Source organism: Lupinus angustifolius, chromosome LG08, assembly GCF_001865875.1.
Source record: "Lupinus angustifolius cultivar Tanjil chromosome LG08, LupAngTanjil_v1.0, whole genome shotgun sequence".
Classification (NCBI taxonomy): Eukaryota; Viridiplantae; Streptophyta; class Magnoliopsida; order Fabales; family Fabaceae; genus Lupinus; species Lupinus angustifolius.
The window spans coordinates 23,818,234-23,835,954 of NC_032016.1; the positions used below are offsets into that span (position 1 = coordinate 23,818,234).

Below are 17,721 nucleotides of genomic sequence, written 5' to 3' on the forward strand. Positions count from 1 at the left end.
GTCTCCCATGGAACATGTGTAAATGGATAGATTAGATGACTTATTTACGCTTACAGCATAAACCATAACAAAACTAGCACCACCTTCAATCACTTCTATAAAAGATAACTACCACAACTATCAAACGTAATCGAAGTCAACAAATCAATGAACAAATGCTCAAGTTCTATGCAATGGTAACACTTTTGACAATAGCTCAAAGCTTTAGAACAACCCACTCCGGTTAAATACCTGATCAAACCTCCAAATTTTACAATATATATTCAATCTAAATTGTCAAATATTAAAATGTAAGGAGCTAGTTGTATTAAGATCAAACAAAATGTAGGGACACATACTATTAAATATTTATATTATTGAATTTTCATTTGTCCCTTTCTTACCAAGCCTGCCATATTTAGAGATTTTTCTGGGACCAGTTAGATTGGGCATTAAAATCTTCAGCGACCATGAGCGCATTTTTGTGTTTAGCATTTGTGGTGGCGTTTCATATCGCTGTCGAAAGAGTGGTGAGGTGTCAATTAGATGGACTTTATGGCAAATTGACATTGAGATGACAAAGACAAGAACAGAAATAGTAATACAGTTGATATGGCAAATACTATGATGGGATTTCAGTTACAAACAAAGAAAGAAAGAAATAAATGCTAACTTTAAATCCGGACAAGGATCATTTATTCAATGATTTACTTGTCCTTCTATTTCGGACCAATCAAACTTCATAAAATAATATTAAAATATTAATTTTGTTTTTATTTTTTCTTTTTAAATGAATAAAATGTTTACTTAATATACTACATGAACGAAAACATGTGATCCCATCCTTTCAATCCAACCCAACCCATTTGGGTGTCTTCCTCGGAGCCTAGTGTTTTTAATGTTCTTTAATCAAGTGGTGGAGGATGCAATTGACCTACTATTCCACCCCTTCATTTTTTTTTTATATTTTATGTTTTAGTAGATTAAGTTAATATAATTTCTAAAGAATTAAGGAGACCAAAAAAATCATAGATGAAATGATAAAATAAATATAGAACTCAACGTTTTGTTAATAAATATAATTTATGATAAACCGTAATGGCATCGTTCGATCCATGTAATCGGCCATACTTAATGGGATAAATGTTTTAGTGTGGTACTATTTTATTTTTATTTCATTTTTTTTAGGATTTCTAATATTTAATTCTATGTTCTCAATTATACTGTTATTTATGATGTCATCATTTTTTTATCTTACTTCTCTAACATTTATTAGTTATGAGAGACAATTTTACATGATATGATTACCCTACTATCCTATTTATTACTTCCTATGTTCCACTTTGATGGTTCTTTTTATCCTTATTTATACTTAATTTTTAGTTTAGTTAAATTATGGTAATGTTAATGAATATCCTGAAAAGCATTAATAAGAAAATCTAAAAAAGAAACTGATATATAGGAGATTGATTCAACAGTGATTCTCGAGCGTAATGGCAGTGCAATAAAATAGTGCTATATTCTTAATCACAAATATTTTGGATTAATCTATCCTTTGTTCTGAGAAAGGTTGAAGTATAAAGACGTGGCTCTAATTCATTATAGCATTAGCATATGCTCTACCACACACACATCATGTTAGGTCGTGAGAGCTATCCCACTAAGGATCTATTTCCATAATTACACTTCCTATGTAGGTTCCTTCATATCCATGATGAGTTTGTGGCTCAAATGTTAACACATGCATGTTACAAGACTGGTTACTAGACTCATATTAAAGAATATATTTTGACTCGTTGGGCTCTACCATATTAAAGTTTTATCTCAAAACAGATAATAAGAAAAATAGCAAAACAAATATTTAAATTATGTCGAGGAGATGATGGAAGATATATATCCCAACAACATTCCCAATAAAATCTGTGCATGTTATGGATGTTTATTTGTTCCCTGTTTGGAGCTACCTAGAGAAGGAAAACAGACAGAATAAATATGTAACTTACATCACTTAGTCCACACACTTTTAACTATTTAATCATATCATATCCTTCATTTCCTGCAGTTTCTATTTTAATTTTGTACCGCAGGAAGATGTGAGATTTCCAAACATATAAGGGTGGGTCCCCATGTCGCACTCACTTATAATGGACCCTAGTATCAGACTTTTGTCCTTCATAATAGTGAATACGACACTTAATAATAGAGATATGTTTAGACTTGTATGGTTATATGTACTACATGGTAATGGTAATGTGGAAAAAGTGATTCCATTTCTAGTTGACTTGAAAGGTTTTAGAGTCATTCAATCAATACATTTGTGTGATAGTTTTGAAGCCTCTTTTCTCCCTTTATTTCTTCATCTTAAAAACTCAATTAGCAAATAAACCTTAACATTCTCTATCCTCAAAGACCATAACACTTGTACTCGTTCACAGAAAAAAACTGATTCTAATTGATTCATTGTTTTCTCTGACAGTACAATGAAACATGTGGCACGTGAACACAAAGGTGTCCAATTTCATAGGCTTGGTTTGGTCTATATCTATTTTAGTGGTATCAAATATGAATGAATCTGCTCTGATCTGCTGCCAATATAATAAATAACATAGTATAACTAGTGCAATTACATTTGTCACCCATTGGACGTGGCTGACTCTCATTGCAACCAACAAAATTGCACGGTGGCTTATTACTTGCCACATGTTGGGTCAGTATCTTCATCATCACCCAGTAAAGCGTTAACGAAATTAACTGACAATGAAATGTTAACTTTTGAAGGTAAAGAAAAGAAGGGAAAAAATGGAGAGTTCCTTGCTCAAAATAGTGTTATAACCTTTTTAACCACTCCATCTCTTTTCCTTTTCATCTTGCGGATAAAAGAAATAAAAAACAGTAACATTGAATGATTTATAATCTGAACACGGCACTGAGTTATGTAAAGTTGTAGACCTGTCTATCTTCTTTGCCTAATCTGTTCAGATATTGGGCTACCAGGCTTAACCCCCAAATCTCATAGAAAATATTCAGACTACTAAATATTAAACGAAAGTAATAACATAGATCTGCTGTGTAGTAAAGTCAGGTTGTGAATTCCACCATGGAAAATATAAAATACTCTTTCACTTCCTCCCATTTATGGGATGCACAAGTAGGGTCTATAATCCCAAGATTGGTGGGCAAATATAAGAATTTTGAGTGCCAATTATTTGAAAAGAAAGAAAGAAAAAAAAAAGCAGTGCCACAGAAGTTCCAGTGCACGAGAAGAACAATATTTCCTTCAAACATGGTTTAATGAAGAGGTAACAATCAGATATCAAGTCTCCCTATACATCAGCCAGTAACTGAATTATACAAAGAATTTAGAATGCAAACACCAGTAATGGTTTGCACTTCATCTGTATTTACAAGACAGGCTACTGTGGTGCCTGTGGGGGCTTAACCTGGCAATATTGAGACGCATTGCTACTATGTGTGCTGGATAACGAAAAACAGAGACTTTGCGGAATTGAGTATGCATGTTTTTTTGGAAAGATAGAACTCGATGGAGGCAGAGCTGAAATTGAGAATCCTGATGATGCTGCGGCAGAGAACGGTGGTACTACGGTAGCTGTGACTTGGCCATGCATTTGCCAGGCCCAGCTGGGGTGTCCTTTTGAAGGATCTATGCTGAATTTGCCCACTCTTTCCTGCCATATAATTAAAAAAATTGTAAGGCATGCTTGCAAATTGTTTACACTCAGATTTTGATGATTTCACAATATTGAGTTGGCCAGAATTTCTAGATCAGCTAATAAAACTATACGAATGCAGCAGAAAGTTCAGTGAAAATGTTATCACGGTGTTGTGAAGAGGGGCTCTGTTTTCATAGCCATACACCATATTCATCTTACTTCATCAGTATACATATATTTATAACACAATAAAAATCGCTTTCCTGCAACAAAAATTGCACTATAAGCTCATAAAAATAATTCATTACTAAATCCTTGAATATAAAACTCAACTTTAACTGAAGTATCTAAGTGTATGGGCATCAAAAGGCAAGCATTCTTCTTTGTTCTAGTGAGGATACTTAGCAAGGTAATAATTGTTAGCGTTTTATATGAATCACTCAATACAGTAATGATCAATCAGCTCCAGTTGTAAAACTAAATACCAGATAGTGAAATCACCTGATTGGGAAAGAAACTAGGATTCATGCCATTCCATATGGAAGAGTGTTTTCAGTTACAACCAGCCTTTTTGAAGATGAATTACCAATTATTGAATTAACATTTGTGTCCATCTGCAAATAAAGAGAAACCATATTATGACAACCCAGTAGGATATGTAAATTCATTACTAGATCATGGACATCAAGGGGAAATGTTGTAATTAATTAGGTTGGCATAAACCCACAAAGGTCACAAGAGCTTTGCTTCCAAATAAATATGTCCTCAAAGTTATCACTATACAAAGTGTTATGAAACTGGCTTGAGGGCATAAGGAGATCTGTCAACTTTTGTTCTTGTGATTCGGAAGAAGCCTAATATAAATGCATCTAACATAATTTCAACTGTAACCTTAAACCTTGAGCATGCATGTACAGATGGGAATTGAAATTGTACCCTCTTTTCTTTGACACCGTGTCCTGGGGTCGCCATGCCCAAATTGAGGTCAAGATTGTGACTGCTACCTGTTTTTAAAATTAAATATAAATCCCATTTCACAGAGAAAACATTATTTACTCTGAAAAGGACATGGAAGTAAAAAACTTAAAAATATAAGAAGCTCTTTTGTATGATGTACTACTTTCGTTATTAGCTGCAGACTTCATCTCCCCTTCATATATACTTGGCTCAAAGTTAGTCACTGCTTCCCTTCCATTGCATTTGATAGCTGCCTTGTCATAAGCCCTGGTTTCCAGAAAATCAAAAGAGAGACATGTATTGGATGGAACCCTTATGGATTGATAATTCAATGTAATAACAATGTAATTCATGTATCACTAGACCTTGCAGCTTCTACTTCGCTGTCGAATAACCCAAGATATATATACCTGCACAAAAGCATTGCAATCTCTATAACCAAAACACCTTTGCCAATCTTTTCTTTGAAACATGCATCTCAGTACCTCAGTCTTAAGCATGTTTTGTAAACATGTAAATATCGTACAGAACTATTGAAAACTAAGCTTAAACCAATACGCTATGCAGGCCTATAGGTAATCGAATTTGCTATACATCCTATAATCACAGTACACCACTACTTCAATTGATATGCCCTATCATTTAAGTAAGACGAGATGATCATAATCTATAGAAAAACAAGTCCTCACTTTTTACCAAGGAATTGTCCCATTCGAGCCTCCCAACGTCCACATTTGTGGAGTGTCACTCCTCGGTATTTTGAACTCCCCCTTGAGAAACCAGTGCTTTGACGACGCAATATATGAATAAATTCCTCTTTGGATAGATTCTTCATCTGTGCACCAGTAAAAGGGTGAAAATTCTAATCACATGCACCATCTATTTTCATATAAATGAAGTGCTTATGACTTTTTCCAACCTGTTTAAGATCATCCTCATAATCACTCAGACTGAAATTGATGTCTGCACGAATTCCCCGGAACTTAACAGCAGCTCGATCATAGGCTCTAATTTTGAAAATCACAAGTCAGTGGAGGAGAAAGCAGCACAACAATCAAATCCTCAAAACCACAACAAAGAAAATCAAATACGTGCAAGGCTTTTACCTAGCAGCTGCATGAGCAGTGTCAAATCCACCTACAAGCCCCGATACCAATTTCATCAGAATATGCTAAAAATAGTAAATCAATTATTAAAAATATGTACTGGAATACATAAAACGCAACACATACCTAAATAGACTTGCTTCCCGCAATCCCTAAACCAAATATTTACAAATACAATCCCAAGAAAGAAAAAAAGTCAGATGCGATTCAACCATGAACCACCAATACAAAATTTCTCCAGTAAAACGGTAATGATAATAAATAACCAAATAATACCAACAACAACAAAGAATAATAATGATAACAGCAACAACCATAGTCATAAATGTAAGTTACAACCATAATCAAAATCAAGCTAAACAAACATAACTGTAATAATACCAAAAAGAAAAGGAGAAAACCAAAATAAAACCAATTCGCGCCAAAAATTAGCAGGAGAAGCTAACCAGATATGTGATTCCCATCTTCCGGTTCTTCTATAGAAGGTGACTCCTCTGTACTGCGAGCTCCGAGACCTTGGTCCCCTTCTGCTCTTTTTCACTTGCGGCGGTTGAGGTTGTTCCTCAACCTGAACCACCTTCGTCACGCTTTGACGATCAAACGACGACGTTTGATTCCAGTTCCCGAATAAAACACCTTCCACTTCATTAACAGGAAAGAGCTCCATAGTTACGACGTCGTTTCTTCCTTCTGCCTTACGGATACCGAAATCGACGGTGAAGGCTTCTTCGGCGCGTGTGGAGTACGAGTCGTCGTTGCTGGACCCGTCCGCATTGACCACGGAGGAATTCGATGTTGCTGATTCCGCCATTTTGTTACAGTAATCTTCTGGAAACTTTTCCATCAACTGCACTGAGTTGCAATTCTTAGTTGAATCGGCCAAGTCCGAATTTAGATTGAGATCGAACATGGTGAATTATCTTCAACGAAACTGAAAACTAAAATACTTACTAATTTCACTTCAACTACACCGGTGGTTTTTTAGGAGCGATGATTCGAAAGAGAACATAAACACGATCGAATATAATCGAATGATGCAGTTATTATCGTAAACAAAACGGTTGAAGAACTCGTGATATGGAAATAAAAACAAGAGAAAAAATGAATCTCGAGCTCGTATAGTCTTTTTTAGATCGCCGGAGAATTTCTCAGGCGAACGGAAAAGGAAACGAATGAGGGAAGAAACTCACATAAGGAAGTATGAGCAGAAAGCAACGAAGAATTTAAGAGTTACATTTATCATCTACTCGGCGATGATAAAAATAATCGCCGTTTATATAGATTCCATATATGGAAAAAACAGAGAGATGAAAGGTGTGAAGCAACACTACAGTTTCAGACCCAAGTCTGTTTTAAGAGGGAAGGAATATTATATACTGCTTAAATGAGACCGGTTGGTTCGGTTACTGGTCACTGATATTGTTAGAAGAGGGGATGGATATTTTGTTTTTTGGTTGAGACTACACCTTAACTTTCTTTACCTTTATATCAAATCACTTTATAAGTTCTTTTTTGTTGATAGTATGACTCAAATTAACAATCTCATATACTTCTTTCCTTACGTCATCCTTCTTCCCCCTCACTATCATTCCTTGTTTTTTTTTTGCTCTTTCTTTTCTTTCTGTAGTCTCATGGATGGAAACACCAGTAGCAAGTTTAATATCTTTTCCACCTTCACTCTTTTTTCCACCTCTATCGTTATTTTATTTACTTTTACAATTTCGTCTTTTTATATAAAATTTAAATTTTGACCAATGATAGTTTCTATAGTAAACAAAAATGTATTTCCTAAAACAATTAATATGATTATTTTTTGAAACAATCTTCTATACTCACTACTTACAATCTTCTATATATAAAAATGAACAGAAAACTTATATATAAAAATGAACAGAAAACTTATATATAAAAATTAGATTAAACAAATGGAGTATTTTTATATGATTCTTTGTTTGCTGTTTAACTTTGTATGATGAAATTGTCCTTTGAAATTATAATTAAAATTAATTAGATTCAACAAATTTAAGATGTAGAAACGTCAATAAAACATCATAGATTTTATAAATTTATAATATTTGTTAAGTTGTTTGTCATTTCTTATTGACGATTATATAAAAAAAAATCTTGTAATCACAGTAAAACATCATAAGTTCCCTATGAGTAAAATTGTTAACCAAACATATTTAGTATAGTTTTACAGAAGTCTCAACTCTCAACTCTACACAATGTCTACATTTTAAAAGTATATTTACTAAATTATACTCTACTGTTAGTGTAATGTATACAATAGTCTATATGCTTGCTTTTCTTTACATGTATACATATTTAAAAAAATTATACATGTATCAACAAATGTTGAGTTAGTAAAAAATTTGTGAATTTAAAATTCATTGTTAGCATGATGATATTATTGATGGATAATCTATATATATATAGATACAAGTATTGGGCCAAGTCCAAAGCAATATGGACTTCGTTACAGTTATAAACAGCAACTCTTTGGGCTCTCTCTTTTTTGGAAGGCTGTTTTTCTTCTTCTCTATTTTATTTATGAGAATGAAGTATCTCCTCGTATAATGAGATAAGTTATCTTTTCCTGTCAGTAAAATCATGACATGTGTCATGTTTCATCATTTTCTATAAAAATATTTTTAAAAATAAACAAAATAGCACACATGTCACATTTTTATTGGATAAAAGAGATAAATTATCTCCTGATATGAGGAGGTATTCTATTTATTTATTCCATAACGATTTAATTCTTGAAAATATAGTTCAATTTACACAAGTTCCTCTTAAAAAAAATGCAGATATAAATATTTCAAAATAGATTTTATGATAGCATGTTTGGTATTCTTAAAAATTAATCTTAGTAATTCTTTAGTTACTTTGTATGTTCCAAATGTTTTTGTTGTCAAATTTAATAATTTAGAGTATCTTTCACATCAACCAATAAATAGCTCATGTTTTCAAAATATTGGCCATTCAATTTTTGTGGAGTGTATAAAAACTATTTCATTATAAGAAACAAGATCATTTGAGTAGGATCCATATCCCGTGTGAGTGGTGCACTCCAAAACAAAAATATATCACCCAGAAATATCTAACATCTATTCAAGCCATAATTCTTCAAATAATAACGGTGCATAAAATAACTGCAATGATATAAAGATTCAAATGACTCAATTAATTTTGTTTACAAAATCTTGGCATCTACCAATTGGATCTTATAACATGTTTCGTAGATGATAAAGTTATAAAGAGTAGACTAGATAATAAATAGGTTTTCATTAATGTATTTTAATACAATATAAAAATTATAATATTTATGTTTAACTCTCCCCACGTACGTAATATTATCATGTAACAGTATATTAGAAGACCCATTACACTTCCATATATTATTTGCTAACTCACTTCAGAAACCACGATATCTTATCTACTGTTTGCTGTTGATTTTTCAATCTTAAAAAAATGACCCTTTTTTCTTTTCACCGTGAAATCAAAACAAAGGAAAAGTGTATCCTTTATAAGGTATAGGATTGACGCTATGTTTGCTGATTAGAAGAAGCCATGAATTATATGAGTAACAAGAAAGAGCTCATGATCGATAAGAACTCCTAATTAATTTTTTTTATTTCTGTTTTTCCTTTGCTCTATTTTATCTTACATCAAATACTCAAACTATTATCATGAAAGTGAATTTAATATTAATAATTTCAAGAGACATTTATGAACATCTTTAATTTACCTTTTATGTTTTCCCATTGGATTGTTTCCTCTTTGTCAATAGTTACCACATTTAATTATTACTTAAATTTGTGTGATTATGTGACAATTAAAATTAGACGGATCAAGTAGTAAACTCTAGAACTAACGGTGGAAATGAGTTTAGTTGAACTTAACTCAGCTCATCTGACTCTTTTAGAATTGTCTCAAGTTGATTTTGAGTCAAGATCATTATCTAACCGTTTTTAATCCCATGTTTCACTAAATTAAAATTTACAAACTTTCAAACATTAATGATCTCAAATTTATGTCGCTCATCAACTTAAATTTAAAGGTGTGCACAATTTTAATGAATTATAAATATACATGTCGATAAAGTTTGCTATAAATCAAAGTTTATGTAATAAAAATTGTTTTCATGTATATATGTATATAAGAAGCGATTTAAATAAAAATAATTGTTATAATAATAAATGAGAACAATTGATATATATCATTGAAAATTATTTGAATTATAAAATTACATCCTAAAAAAAAATGTAATAATTCTATACATATGTATACTATATATATATTTTCCTTTTTCTTAAACTTTAGCAAGATTCCTTAATAGAAATGATTTGGTATGAAACAACGCACACAAGACTAAGACATTTGAAAAAGTTCAAGATGATATATTATTTATTATAGACACATAAGCATTCGGTGGTTATGCTAAAAGTAACACAAACCGAAGTCTACTTACATGCCCCGAGTTGTTTGGAAAAGATTTGGTGAATATAAAAACTTAGATGCTTATGTAATCATATTTTTCAAAGAGGATGAAGTATCTACTGGTATAAGGAGATAATTTCTCTCATTATACCAATTAGTCAATGTCACATGGTTATTTTTACATATTTTAAAAATAAATAAGAAAACAAAAAATAAAATAATATAAGTGTCTATTAATAAATGAGTGTAAGAAGATAACTTCTTTCCTCACATCACGATATACATTATTCTCTTTGCTAAAATGTGACTAATATGAGAACGATATCAAACATATTGTCAATAATTTGATTATTTTAGTTGATAATAATAACTTAATATAAAGATTAGTAGGTAGGTTGGGAGGACCTACATCTATTGGTTTTGTTTTGTCCATCGCATATAAACTAAAGTCAACCCTAAAGATTGCTTCAAGGTATAGTTTTTGAGATAATCTAAGTGATTTAAAGTTTTTCTTTGATTAAAATCATTGAAAATTGAACGGTTTAAGCCGCAAGGAAAAAATATGTATATACTAATAATATATGAATTTTATATATATTTATTGCATCATTTATATTAGTATTTATTAATTATTAACTCTTCAAAATAATATAAATGAATTATAAATAATATAATGATTACGTATAGTTCTGTAATGGTGAAATTAATGAACATAACTTATTGAATGTTTTTTTGAATAAAATTAACTCCAAATTAATAAGTACAAAAACTTTATTTTCATATGATTTTTTTAGAGACAAATTGTTTTTAATCAGAGGGAGAATCCACGTTGACACTTAATATTCTAACACTATCAATTAAGCCGACCTTTTGAAACTTAAATTTATTTAAAAGATTTGTTTTTACAAATGTTAGTTTGTTTAAGAATTTTAACATTACAAAACCAAACATCAACTTATAAATAGAATTTTATTCTTTCACCCTTTTGACTTTTAACTTTTAAACAATACCTACATATTTATTAACATTCCTCTATCATTTATTTTAGAATTTAGATAAATGTCAACCAATGTCTAAAATCCAACCTTAATGCTCTCTAACCTGTCTAGAAGTAATGTGACATTGAGAAATGGCAAGTGCCAAGTGGGAGAACTTAAAACTTGGTCGGTGAACATGGTGACTCTCACCAAACAGATAACGGTGATATTACACATTAAAACAAGTATTATATACATAAAGTGAAATTTCTAAGCAAAAATTGAATGGAGTGAAATTTCCTTCTCTTGTATGAGTTGTATCCAGTGTGTACCACACCGAAACTTTTCCACGTAATTTAGTATTTATATATCACTTTTTAAATATATAGTACTATTTTTGTTTGTACGAAAGATTAGTTAGCATCCTATAGTAAGATTATATTAGAACATTTAAATTAACTTTTCTCTTATACCAAAATATAATTTATCTCCCAAACAACTAAAAAGTATGAGTGCACATCTGTTATTCTAAATATTGTGTCACTCTATGTGTCGTGGGCATGTGATTGGCCAAAAAACATATATTTAAATTAAAATTTAATTATTAAGTATTTTTATGAACAATCATAAACTCATAGCATATACAGTGACACAAAATATGAGACATCAGATATGTTCCAAAAAGTATAATATATATTTTAAGTTTTTAGAAATATTTTGATATATAATAAATTAAAATCGGAGGAGATAAATTATATAAGATATTAGAATATAACAACACTCTTGCTATATATATAATTGTCGCAAGTTCCAACACTCTTGATCTATGTAAAAAGCCTAAACTTGTTCCCAAAAAAACTGTCCCGTTCTCATTTTCCTCCCTCTCCAACCTCTTCCAAATCATTGTAATTTTAAAATAATTTTGGTTCTGTTTTTCAAGTAATCTTAAATTTTCATATTTTCCTAATTTCAAAGTTATTATTTATGTGTTCTTTGTTTCTTTCTTCATCTTTTCACAGGTCAAAACAAAGAAAATGGCAACAACTTCTTCTTTAACACATGACAAGGATAAAGCAAACCTTCCCCCAAAAAGAGGACAAATCAAAGCTCAAATATTTAGCAGCTTTGTTAAGTTTGTGACCTCAAAGGGTGAAAAAATCACTGAAAATAATGATGATAATAACAACAACGCTGGTGGTTCTGCTTCTACTACCCCACCACCAAGTGCTTATAATTCTGATGTGTCCTCATAGACTACTCCATAATATTGAACCTATCTCAACACATGCTTCATTGTGGTTACTTTCATCATCAAATATAAGAATATGAAGTGTCTATGTCTGTTCTTTTTTACCGTGGACATAAGCTTTTGTTTCCTTTAATTAACGTTGTCTCTAAGATGTGGTGTGTGAAAAATAAAATCCTGCAAAACCAATGTTTTTTGGTGGTTGAGCATGATTATTTGCTATGGTTGTTGTTTTTGTTATGTTTATATTTTTCTTCTAAGGACTTAGTTTGGTTGGTTTTATTGTAATAGCCTAATAGGTCCTAAACCTCTCCGTTATAGCTTACATAACCGGAGGAGGTAGTGTGTATTTGCGTGTAATCTTTAATTTCTTTATCCTCATCATGTTCAATAAATACTTTTCTTTAGTTGAAATTATGCATGCTTAAAAGAAGTTCTTTATATAACATTACTCCTTCTTACACCACAATACCGTTAAACGTAAAAAGAAATATCTTGAATTTTACATTCAAATTTAACTTTTAAATACTATACCCCATAGATTTATCTGAGCTTATGCTGAGTCACATGTTATTACCTTTTTTAAGCCCATATTTTTTTATTTTATTTTTAAAATACCTTTTTAATGGAAAGGTTGTAGATAAAAAAATCGTATTATGCATTCAACGACAATTGAACGCATGTCTTGCTAGTGGAAAACCCTCCAACGACCAAGTCATGGAATGATTTATTTATGCAAAGTAATATATACATGTCACATAACATTTAAAAGAAAAATTAATTGAGAAGAAAGTTTAGGCCAAGGCTACTTGTCAACGGTTCTAAAACTAAGTAGATTTGTGCAAGTAATGTTGCCCCATTGTAATTTTTTCTTCATTTTTAGTTATAATTAGTATTATAAATTAGACTACATTTTTGGGTTATTAAAACCAGACCACCGAGTAGTGAACATTAGTTTACAATTCATTTACACATCATGTTTTGACCAACAATTTTATTTTTATTAAAAACATCACTTACATCAGCAATCCCAACACCAGAAAAAATATTATTATTATGAATTTATAATAATAATAAAAATATCTCTATATAATAGAAGACAAGTTATATTACAAAACCATTAAATTATGATATGTGCTATTCTTTTAATTTTCAAAAAATATTTATATAAAAGTCATGAAATATGTTATATGGCATAATCATAATAACCGAAATTATAACTTATTACCCGATACTATGATACACTTTATTTGTTTATCCTCTAATAATAATAATAATAATAATATAAAACATTCCTTAAATCACAATCTCAAGTCTTGTCTTTAATGAATGAAAATAAGTTTTGTTATATATTTATGAAAGATGTGTTGGGGATTTCTCGACACAGCCATCAACATCTTCACAAATCAGAACACTGTTACCTCTCTCACACACAGAGTTCATCACACTCTCTGCTTTTGATTTTCATGTGCTGTTTTCTCATCTTTTTTTCGTTCTCTGTTTCTTCTTCTCGTAGCTCAAGCATAGAGAAGAAGAGAATATGATTTGCTTTTGGTGGAAAAGGAAATCATCCAAAAATTCACAGAAGAAGACCAAAGACTATAGCCACACCCACAAGCTCACCAATCACACTTCCCTTGGTAAATTTATCTATTGATTTTTTTATATATTCTATATACATGGATGTTATGATGGAATTCATTTTACTAGTATTGTTTTGTACCCATTTCTGTGACCATGTTTGATCGTTATAATTAAGTGATTTTTCTTCCTAATATGAAGTTTCTGTTGGTGAATATGTCCTAAATTGATCAAAGTTCATTTTTTTATTATAATTAATTTACCATAAGAAAAAAGTTATTTTTCTTCTTCTTTGGGGTGGGATCATCGTGTACCGTTCTGAACGTGTCTTCCCCAGAATCGTCGTTTTCGTTCAGGCATATCTAACCGTTAACGTTTTCTGGAACTCTAACATTTCTCTCTTATGGAAATTATAATTGAATCCGTTTTGAATACCCATGGTTTATATTTTTAAATTAAAATTTTCCATCTTCAGTTTTGGATACGTTGGATTCATATTCCAAAAAGTTGCAACTTTTCATCGAGTCTTGTTTGCTTTTCAAACTCCGGTGGCTGTGTATAGAGTTTTGGTTTGCACTCACATTGGATTAAAATAATTTTGTTCTGTACCTTATTTGTGTTTTGTACGTGTTATAGATAAGGTCAAAGTTGATTTAAAACTGAATGGAAAAAAAGATGACTCCAAGAATGATCAACTTGCTCTGGATTTGAAGAGTTTAAAATTGAAAGTGCCAATTTCGGCAGATGGAAATGATAATGGTAGCCGGGCGCAGACATTCAGCTTTGATGAACTTGCAGCTGCAACAGGAAATTTCAGGTCAGATTGTTTTTTAGGTGAAGGAGGCTTTGGCAAGGTTTACAGGGGGCAATTGGAAAAAATAAACCAGGTTTGTTACGAAAAAAAATAAGAGTAATAGAATTATAGTTTTTAGTGCATTGAACCTGATCTGGTTATTGAATGTGAAAAACATATATGAGGTAAGCCGCTAACGTATTTATATGGCCTCATGCGAGTCTAAGTGTTTAGGGTTTCGTTCAATTTGTGGTGAGATTATGATTTGTTATTGTTTGTTTAGGTTGTAGCTATCAAGCAACTTGACCCTCATGGAGTTCAAGGAATTCGGGAATTTGTTGTTGAAGTGTTGACACTGAGTTTAGCAGATCATCCTAACCTTGTCAAGTTGATTGGCTTTTGTGCCGAGGGAGAGCAGAGGCTATTGGTTTATGAGTACATGCCATTGGGATCTTTGGAGAGCCATTTGCTCGGTATATACTATCATTCTAATATATATTTTTATTCATAGAGAATAACATTGTTATACTGTCAACAACATTGTTTTTCTCTGGCTCATATCATTTCCTCTTCTACATTAGATCTTCTGCCCGGTAGAAAACCGCTTGATTGGAATACGAGGATGAAAATAGCAGCAGGTGCAGCTAGTGGTTTGGAGTATTTGCATAATAAAATGAAGACTCCTGTCATATACCGTGATTTGAAATGCTCGAACATTTTGTTAGGCGAGGGATATCATCCCAAGTTATCTGATTTTGGTTTGGCAATAGTAGGCCCAAGTGGTGATAAGACCCATGTTTCAACAAGGGTTATGGGTACATATGGATATTGTGCTCCAGATTATGCAATGACAGGTAAATTAACATTCAAGTCAGATATTTACAGCTTCGGGGTTGTTCTTTTGGAGCTCATCACAGGCAGGAAAGCCATTGACCCTACAAAATCTCACAAAGAAAAAAACTTGGTTGCATGGGTATGTCACTCTTTACCTATCTTTTTATTGCTTAATTTGGAATCATGCTTGTTGATTTACTTTTGTAGAAAATGTTCTTATCAAATTGGCCATGCCGGGAATTTAAGTTGCAAGTTCAACTACGTGTTAATCTTTGGTGCTACTTTCGGTCAAGCTCGGATTAGTTTGTATTAACATCTCTCATGTTTCTGTAGTGTGATATTATCTTTGGAAGAGCTGCAACTTTGAATTAAGGTTGGCAGTTAGTTAAAGTATCCAAATAGGAAATTCTACTGCTACTTGTCAACCATTTCACCTAGACTGTGTTGTTTTATTGTTGGTTTTTTTTATACAACCAAGTGACTAATTTGTCTGCTCATGCATTTTCCCTTTTATAAACTTCAATAAAACTCACAGTTTACATTATTTAAGAGTGATGATGCTAAAATGCTAAAGGGATACTACTATAAATATCATTGCATGCCTTTTCTTTTTTTGTTTTGGACCTTTGTCCTTTGGTAAGAAAAAATGGGCAAGCAGGTTTGTACCCTCCAAAGTCCAAACCCATCAAGGAGCATCAGGCCCCATACTAAGCATGGTGACTGTGTCCCTTCATGCTAAACCCCCTGGAAAAGCTTACAACATGGTCCAGCAGAGGAATAGCTGGAGCAATTTAATGCCCTGCAAAATGGTGCCTTCCCCCAGGTTAGGCCATCAAGCATCTTGGTGAGGAATCAAACTAAGCTCTCATGGCAAAGTGAACAATCCTCCACCACATTGAGTGCAATGCTTGGTGGTATGCCTTCCCCCCCTTTTAGTCACAGGAGATAATACATGCTCTTATTTTCATGCTCTAAGTAAGGGTTTCATACACAAAATACAAATTGCTTTTGCATATTTGTGACATTGTGTTCTTGATAAGCTGGTACTATAAGTAACTGGAAAGCTCGAAGTTATTAGCTTTATTGTTTAATAATAATGTCATATAACTTGAGAGTATAAATAAAAGGTCACAATCAAGAAGCATAATCATCTTGAAAGCTCCTTTTAGTTCTCTTTTAATGCATGCAAGCTCCACATTCCATTTCATTGAGTACATTAAGAAGAAAATAGTGTCAATTTTGAACATTGCCAATTTATTGTGTACTTGAGAAGTTACCTAAATAGACAAAAACTCATTCTACTACTAAACCGTTTACCTGATAGTACATGTAAATCATTTGCAGGCAAGACCCTTATTCAAAGATCGAAAGAAATTCCCACAAATGGTTGATCCATTGCTTGAAGGTCAATATCCGGCGAGAGGTTTATACCAAGCTCTTGCTATTACTGCAATGTGTGTTCAAGAGCAGCCTAATATGCAGCCTGCTATAGGTGATGTGGTTACAGCTCTAAATTATGTTACTTCCCAAAAATATGATCCTCAAATTGATCGTGTACAAAGATGTAGAAGTCCATCCTCTCCAAGAGTAAGAAGGGGTGATCATAAACATAAACACAATGTTAGTGATGATGGAAATGAGAGAGACAGGTCTGTAAACTAGGTTGTTAGGTTGTTTTTGTCTGTTCATATTTAACTTGGCTTATCAAAATTTGTCTCATAGGATATAACTGAAAAATAAGTTTTTCACATAATGAAAATTTCTTCCTTGTAGTATTCCCCTCATTACCCTACCAGATGTCTTTCTTGTATCTAAGATGATGCCTCTCTCCATAGGATTTGTCTTTTGGCCATTTGTTAGAATTTAGATTCAGTCATAATAATTAACTTTGTCTCACATTTATGTGAGATTGTAACTTATAGTTGTGAAACTACATGAAAATTATGGAAAAATTGTAATTGAAAGCTATAGCTCTGGGGTTATTTGATTCAATTAGAATTGTTTGTCTTGAACTCATTAAAGATTAATTTAAAATCTTACAAACAATTTAACTTTTCTTCTTGCATAGAATAAGGTGAATAGGATAAGAGAAGACATAATATGATAATCTATTTTTCCTTACGACAGAAGGCTT

At 31.9% G+C, this 17,721-nt stretch overlaps 2 protein-coding genes and 1 long non-coding RNA gene across 5 annotated transcripts; 2 read left to right on the forward strand and 1 right to left on the reverse strand.

The window, feature by feature from the left end:
* LOC109355350 (AP2-like ethylene-responsive transcription factor TOE3) lies at window positions 3,048–7,111 on the reverse strand. Its single transcript, XM_019598461.1, is given in 11 exon segments — window positions 3,048–3,665; window positions 4,152–4,198; window positions 4,201–4,264; window positions 4,587–4,654; window positions 4,771–4,874; window positions 4,973–5,017; window positions 5,297–5,442; window positions 5,527–5,614; window positions 5,714–5,744; window positions 5,840–5,865; window positions 6,160–7,111. Coding segments are annotated over 11 exon segments (1,356 nt in total). The 5' UTR covers window positions 6,624–7,111; the 3' UTR covers window positions 3,048–3,392.
* Window positions 11,967–12,755, forward strand: LOC109355358. Its single transcript, XR_002108654.1, has 2 exons — window positions 11,967–12,038; window positions 12,153–12,755. It is a non-coding gene; the product is annotated as an uncharacterized LOC109355358 (long non-coding RNA).
* Window positions 13,759–17,533, forward strand: LOC109355357 (probable serine/threonine-protein kinase PBL5). 3 transcript variants are annotated; one of them, XR_002108652.1, is made up of 5 exons: window positions 13,759–14,019; window positions 14,597–14,847; window positions 15,037–15,226; window positions 15,335–16,501; window positions 16,932–17,043. XR_002108652.1 is itself a non-coding variant. In XM_019598474.1 (5 exons), the coding sequence occupies exons 1-5, from the start codon at window positions 13,920–13,922 to the stop codon at window positions 17,247–17,249; spliced, it is 1,251 nt and encodes a 416-aa protein (XP_019454019.1). In that variant the 5' UTR covers window positions 13,759–13,919; the 3' UTR covers window positions 17,250–17,533. The 3 variants fall into 3 exon arrangements, 1 of the variants encoding a protein (XP_019454019.1); XR_002108653.1 differs by having other exon boundaries at window positions 15,335–16,431; window positions 16,932–17,023; XM_019598474.1 differs by having other exon boundaries at window positions 15,335–15,726; window positions 16,932–17,533.

Coding starts and splice junctions, on each gene's coding strand:
- LOC109355357 (XM_019598474.1), top strand. CDS start 13,920: ATGATTTGCTTTTGGTGGAAAAGGAAATCATCCAAAAATTCACAGAAG. Junction 14,020..14,596: donor CACCAATCACACTTCCCTTG/GTAAATTTATCT, acceptor TACGTGTTATAG/ATAAGGTCAAAGTTGATTTA. Junction 14,848..15,036: donor AATTGGAAAAAATAAACCAG/GTTTGTTACGAA, acceptor TTGTTTGTTTAG/GTTGTAGCTATCAAGCAACT.